At 43.5% G+C, this 7,315-nt stretch overlaps 1 protein-coding gene across 2 annotated transcripts in view; it reads left to right on the forward strand.

The window, feature by feature from the left end:
* Nucleotides 1–2,867, forward strand: part of UBR2 (ubiquitin protein ligase E3 component n-recognin 2) — a 117,126-nt gene extending 114,259 nt beyond the window's left edge. For both annotated transcript variants that reach the window (XM_023512778.1, XM_003789194.3), the window contains exons 46-47: nt 1,073–1,174; nt 2,612–2,867. In XM_023512778.1, coding sequence (XP_023368546.1) covers nt 1,073–1,174; nt 2,612–2,753 — 244 coding nt within the window. In that variant the 3' untranslated portion in view covers nt 2,754–2,867. The remainder of the gene's footprint in view (nt 1–1,072; nt 1,175–2,611) is intronic.
* The last annotated feature ends 4,448 nt before the right edge of the window (nt 2,868–7,315 follow it).

Raw genomic sequence — 7,315 nt, forward strand, 5'->3', positions numbered from 1 at the left:
CCATTTTTTGGTTGCAGCCATCATTGTTGTTTGGCGGGCCCAGGCTGGGGATTTGAACCCGCCACCTTAGGTGTATGTGGCTGGCGCCTTAGCCGATTGAGCCACAGGCGCCGAGCCAAAACACATTATTCTTAGTGAAGTACCATAAGAATGGAGAAGCAAGAATCCAGTGTACTCAATTCTAATATGAAGCCAATAGAGGATTTAATTATACTATACTCTCACTCCTTTGAGTAAGAGAAAAACTCAAATCAATTCAAGATAGGGGTGGAGAACCGAGATTGGGGAGAGAGGAGGATGGATGTGCTCCTCCTTAATGGGCACAGTGTTAAGGTGTATGGCACACCTGTTGGGAGGCCAGACACAATTATAAAAGGGTCTATAACAAATGTAAACATTGTAACCTAATTGTTTGTACCCTCAAATTAACCTGAAACAATAAGAAAAGTAGCATTTTCCCTTGCCCAGCACATTTCCACATTCTTTTGTTCCTGTACAAAGTGTGTTGGCTTGTGTCTCAGATCAACCTAATTTATAATGTTTGCCCACAATTTTTTCTTTTTCTTTTCTTTTCTTTCTTTTTTTTTGAGACAGAATCTCACTGTGTCGCCCTTGGTAGAGTGTGGTGGCATCACAGCTCACAGCAATCTCAAACCCTTGGGCTTAAGTGATTCTCTTGCCTCAGCCTCCCAAGTAGCTGGGACTACAGGCACCCAGCTATTTTTTGTTGCAGTTGTCATTGTCATTTAGCTGGCCCAGGCTGGGTTTGTACCCACCAGCCTTGGTGTATATGGCTGGTGACGTAACCACTATGCTATGGGTGCCGAGCCTGCCCACAGTTTTTTAAATGATCAATTCCTCATAGTAATGGTTAAAGTATCAGTACCAATTTTATATTTCCAAGTTAACTATCTTTCTCAGACTTAACAGGTTTTTTTGTCTCATAAGACTTCATTGCCTTCTGGGAAGAGGCTTCTTAAATGATAATAATAAAATAAGACTTGATTTCATTTGGAAGTGAAACCTAACCTTGGGTACATAAATGTAAAATCTATGAATTATCTCTCTACAGAGTACGGGAATGTCAAGTGCTATTTTTAGCCGGCAAAACCAAAGGCTGTTTTTATTCTCCTCCTTACCTTGATGACTATGGGGAGACTGATCAGGGACTCAGGTAAGGGCCTGGCTGAGGGGTGCTGGCTGGCTGACTCTGGGCCATCACAGCCCTTCAATGTGATGAATACAGTGACCCATGTGGTCCTGAGGAGGGGCAGCCCTGCTAACGCCTGGGGACACAGGTGATTCTGGCAGAGGAGCTGTGTTATCCATGGACTCTATTCCAAGGAAGGGACCCTCCCTGCGTGGTTTGGTGTTCCTTTCCCCGCCTTCATGATGCCACGAAGAGCATCAGGACAGATAAGGATAAAGAATAGGACAGCGCACCTTTATTCCATTTATCACTCCAGAGAACTGTTGAAATTGCCATGTGACATCCACAGCATCAGAGCACTACCGGGATGACCCATTCTGCCTTGTGTGGCTTTGTATAGGGGAGACCCACTGTTCTCCAGGTGATAGAAAAGAGCACAGTCTTAACTGCTGAGAGATAAGCTTCTCTTATTACATTAAAATCTGAGGAACAAGGATTTAGCACATACAGAACAGCAGAACAGTATTTGAGGCAAGTCACTTGTACTGGGGTACCTTCTGTAGTATTTCATAAGGAAAATGCTAACAGCAGTTCCCTTAAGCACTGTTAAAGGGCTTCTTTTAGACCAGCGGTTCTCAACCGTCCTAATGCCACAGCCCTTTAATACAGTTCCTGTGGGTCACAACCCACAAGTTGAGAACCGCTGTTTAAGACCATCTTTCTTGCCCAAAGGACGTAAAAGTTGTAAGCTAGCTAGATGTGACTGTCCAGTCTTGGGGAGCAGAAGTTGAAGGCCTAGAAGCCCAGGGAAGGTAGGTAGATTCACTGCCCCGGGCGCTGGACTGCAAGGTTCTGTCCGTATGCCACATGGGGGTGGTCCCTCCCCCTGCGCTGAGTGTGGGTCTTAGTAGGAGGAGCCCTGGTTGGACAGTGAAAGGATTGTTATACTCTGAATTGGGCCCAGGTGCCTGGCTCGGGGAACTGGGCCCAGAGGAACACACCCAAGCTCATACTTGTGGTTAAATTAGACCTGGAAGCTTATACACATTTGGCTGCTTCATGGAGTCTTCGTAGCTGACAGAACACGCTGAGGAACATTCTTACTCCTGTAGTAATTCATTCATCCTCTCCTCTGCACCTACCTTTTTCATGCTACCGACAAAATGGACAATGAATGGGTAGTTTTAGCCTCAACCTAGACCCTCTGCCCCCACTCCCACACCCGTCCAGGTAAGTGTAGTATGTGTGCTTTTCCCTCCTCTTTTCAGCAGACGTTTATTCCCCTTCAGCTGCTTTTAGCAAACCTTCAGCGCTGTTGTGTTTTGCTAATAGCCACTATCACCTGCCGGACAGCAACCTTGCAGAGCGTCTAAAACTAACAGCTTATAAGCTTTCCTAAGTCAGGAGTATAATGGATGAATAAACGGAATGCATCCTGAGTGACTTGTGTCTTCTTTCTAGACGGGGAAATCCTTTACATTTGTGCAAAGAGCGATTTAAGAAGATTCAGAAGCTCTGGCACCAACACAGTATCACAGAGGAAATTGGACATGCACAGGAAGCAAACCAGACACTGGTTGGCATTGACTGGCAACATTTATAATCACTTCACTACCAAAACATAAACTTGGTTTTTGTAACCCAGTTGGCTTTTCAAGAAAGAGAGTAGGATTTAAGTTCTGCTGAATTTTGAAATAAATTCTTTATTTAAACTTTCCTTCCCAGTTTATTTTTATAGTTTCTGGCTCCAAGGACTGATGAAAATCACCTTCTATAGACACCTTTTCCTGCACTATTTGCTGTGTTCCTCAAATGTAAAGTCTTGAGTTTCAGGATCCGGCGAGGAGCTTCTCTTTCTGTACTGGAGCACGGCCCCTCGGGAAGTCTGACTGCGTTTGACTGTTCCCGGTAGTCTGAGCCATTTTACATTATTGATTATGCTGAACTCCATGTCCGAAGCTGATTCAGTAAAAGGCAGGAAACAAAGTCTCTGTGGTCCGTTGGAGTCGTACTTCCTGGTTCCTGTCAACGTTGGGACTGAGTTGGTGTTCCTCTGCTGAAGGACCTACCTCTAAGAAAGAGCAAAGCATTTGGTTTTGAAGGCTATGTTCTCTTCTCTCCATCAACTGTGAGAGGGTTGGTGGATACTGGTGCAGAGGAAGTGACTATTTAGTGTGCTGGCTGGTTTTTCAGGGCTGCCAAAGGTTGAATTTTTTTCCTTTTTTGGCAAAACTTTTGCCTTCGAGAGAAAAAACTCACTTAAAGGGCTTTCTGAAAACTTAAAGAATATCCTAGCTTTTCAGATAGTTAATGATCTTTGTTATTTCTAAGGCTAAATTGGATACATGTATGTATCTAAATACTGGTGAAAAACGTGAAAATTCAGTGTTTTGAGGGTCCCACAACCCCACCTGTTCAGCATTTCCCAGAATAGTTGAACCACTGCTTACCCACTGATTCACTTAGTCCAGTCCGGGGCATTCTGTGCACCCAGGCTTTTAACTCTTTTAGAACATTATTGTTCTTACTAAGAGGTGCCTTCCTAGAATGATAGCCGCTTAGTAAAATAGTTTTTACTATTATATGGGTCACTACGAAAAGTTTTGAGATAGACCATATTATAGTCCATTGTTTCACTTCCAGGAAAAACAGTTGACAGCATCCTTTGTTACTCACTCATGCAAGTTTCATCTTGCTTGGCTGGTCAGTATTGCTTAGAGGGCTTCATTTGTTTCCATCCAGGTGGATTTTACATTTCTTGATTTTTGTGTATCAAAACTTTCTTTTTTTTTAGAGACAGTTTTATTACGTCACCCTCGGTAGAGTGCAGTGGCATCACAGCTCACAGCAACCTTCAGCTCTTGGGCTCAGGTGATTCTTTTGCCTCAGCCTCCTGAGTAGCTGGGACTACAGGCACCCGCCACAACACCCAGCTATTTTTTGTTGCAGTTTGGCCGGGGCCAGGTTTGAACCCACCACCTTCGGTATATGGGGTTAGCACCCCACTCACTAAGCCACAGGCGCCGCCCTGTCAAAACTTAATGACTCAAATACATCCCATACAACTACGTTTGTTTGATATATAAGTGCTAAGAGCTTGAATGTGCACAGAGTGATGGCAGATTTAGTGGAGAAATAAATTCTGAGCCACTCTGGGGCAAAGGGACAAGTGAATAGTAAGAAGTTCTTAGATTTTTTTAACCAATTCAAGTGACCCTAGCACTCAGTTTTTTGGGGTTTTTGGTTTTGGTTTTGGTTTTTTTGAGACAGAGTCTTACTTTTGCCCTCAGTAGAGTGCTGTGGCCTCATAGCTCACAGCAACCTCAAACTCTTGGGCTCAAGTGATCCTCTTGCCTCAGCCTCCCAAGTAGCTAATTCTATAGGCACCCACAGCAACACCCAGCTATTTTTAGAAAAGGGGTCTTGCTCTTGCTCAAGCTGGTCTCAAACTCCTGAGCTCAAGCAATCCGCCTGCCTCAGCCTCCCAGAGTACTGGGATTACAGGCATGGGCCACCACTTCAGGCCTCACTCAGTTTTCTTTGAATTGCATATGCAGGTTCCATTCCACTCAGCTGTACACACTTCTTAGTATAACCAGGAAGCAGGTCTGAAATCCAGACCTGAGGCTAAAATAATAATTTAATTTAATAATTGGGGATGCAGAAACCATTCTTCTTCAAAGTAGTGTATGAAAGAAACACTTCCTCTTGAAAGCATGACTTAAACCCTTCTTCCTTGAGACTGGCTCAGCCAGCTGAGAGGAGGACCAAGGGGAAGAATCCCCACTTTTTCTGGCCTTCCAGTTATAAGGTCTGGTTGTTTGGGCTGTGGATGGCAAATTTAATGTTAATTTTGACCTTTGTCATTTCTGGTCCTTTAGCTTTTAAGTCCAGCTTCTTTTGGCTTTTTCCGTTATGTTCACCAAGCTTAAATCTTAAATTGTAAGACCAGGTTTCTCTGTTTCTATAAGTAGATTACTGACATTTTCACCCAGTCATAAATATACTCCAGCTTTCAGTCTTGACTTCATAGAAACCTGGAGTTAGCAGAGGGCAGCCCTGGATTCCATTCTCTGAAAATGTCAGAGTCTAAGAAAGGACGAATTTACATGAAATAGCAACATACACACCTTTTTATTTTCTGGTGTTAACCTAATTGTCTTCCCTACCTAACAAATCATCTTAGCTTTATGATTTCTTCTGCATGTTTTGTGTTTATTGTAGAAATGTTTATATAACATACGCTTTCCATATCAGGGATAATCATATCTGTTTAATAAATTGGCTATAACTTTAATATCTGTGGACAACTTGTAAAATTTGGAAATGTACCATATGTAAAAAGTTTAAAAATATTCAAATAAATGCTTTAGGTGTTGACATTACTTTGGGTTTGCCTTTATCTTTGTTTTATTTCATATACTTAAATGCCACGGCAGTGTTCCCCATGTCACCTTGCAACAACTGAAGTGGGACATCTGTATCAGCTTGAAATTTAAGAGGCTTATATTATTAGTGTCGATTATGGCCATTAGCCAAAACATCTTGACCTTCCCAGAGAAAGTGTAATCATCACTTCAGCCGATTAAGTTTTATATGCATTGGCTATGACAGCTAGTGACCTTCTTGGACCATTTTGGACCTCAAATTACTAGAAAACAGGACACTCCAAGACCTGTCTCTGGATTTAAACTCTTACTCGTCCTTACATGGTGATTTCCAAGTCCTTGTCCTTAACTCCACAGATACTCTTCTGCTCTTGAGAGAGACATGTAGGAAGGAAGCTACTCTCTGTTCATGGGGTGTTAGAGTCTACAAGAGTTCTGCTGTGCTTTTCAAAATCCTCTTGAAAGCATCAAACTAAAACAGCAAAGTTCCATTGCGTGACCCATCTCCTGATTATTAATGCTGCTCCCAGCTTACTCTCTTCCTTTCCCTTGTCTTCAGTTCCAGAACTCATGAATCCTCCTCTGACACACTCCTCAGTCTGTCCCTTCGCTTGTTTTTTAGTCAAGTTTATTAAGGTATATTTTACAAAAAGGTTAATGCTTTTTAGTGTACAGTAGTAGTATTATACATTTTGACAAATGCATACAGTTTAACAACTACCACAATCAAGAAAGAAAACTGCTCCATCACCCCAAAAAGTTCCCTCATGCCCCTTTTTTTTCTTGTTTTGAGACCTGCTCACTCTGTTGCCCCAGGCTAGAATGCCATGGCCTCCACCTAGCTCACAACAACCTCAAACTCCTGGGTTCAGGCAATCCTCCTTCCTCAGCCTCGTGAGTAGCTGGGACTACAGGCACCAGCCACAATGCCTAGCTAATATTTTTCTATTTTTAGTAGAGACGGGGTCTCACTCTTGCTTAGCTGGTCTCCATCTCTCAAACTCAAGCAATCCACCTGCCTGGCCTCCCAGAGTGCTAAGATTTTAGGCCCACCCCCCCCCACCCTGTGCCCCCTTGTAGTCAACTTCTTGCCCCACCTGACCACTGCTCAATTTTGTCCCTTTGTTTTCCCTCTTCCAGAATGTTTTATAAATGGAATCATACCATATGTAACCTTTAAGATTAAGACTTAATCTTCCACTCTGCACCATCCTTGGAGCACAGCATTCTCTAATTTCCTATTTTGCTGTTCATGCTCATCCTCTTGCTTTAGAGGACAGGATAAAATGGGTAGGGCCCAGCCACATACACTGGGGCTGACAGGCTCAAACCCCGCCCAGGCCTGCTAAAACAACAGTGACAACTGCAACAATAACAAAAAAGAAAATAGCCAGGCGTTGTGGCAGACATCTGTAATCCCAGCTACTTGGGAGGCTGAGGCAAGAGAATCACTTAAGCCCAAGAGTCTGAGGTTGCTGTGAGCTGTGATGCCATGGCACTCTACCCAGGGTGACAGCTTGAGACTCTGTCTCAAAAAAAAAAATGCCATCAGGTGTCAAGGACTGATTTGTCCCTCTTTCCAGCCAATCTCATGTCCATTGAGACCTGAGAAGGTATTCCTTTTCTTCCCTGGGCTTCCACAGTATTCCACAGACATGGTGCTGTTCCACATGGTACTGCTGGCTGCCTGTGCTGTCATTGGGAGCCATCTTTTTATCCCGTGGTAGATAAAGGACCCTGATTGTCTTGGTCTGTGCTGCCCCTGGCTAAGCTGCAA

This window comes from Otolemur garnettii, unplaced genomic scaffold (assembly GCF_000181295.1).
Source record: "Otolemur garnettii isolate 467f Iridium unplaced genomic scaffold, OtoGar3 scaffold00031, whole genome shotgun sequence".
Taxonomy (NCBI): domain Eukaryota; kingdom Metazoa; phylum Chordata; class Mammalia; order Primates; family Galagidae; genus Otolemur; species Otolemur garnettii.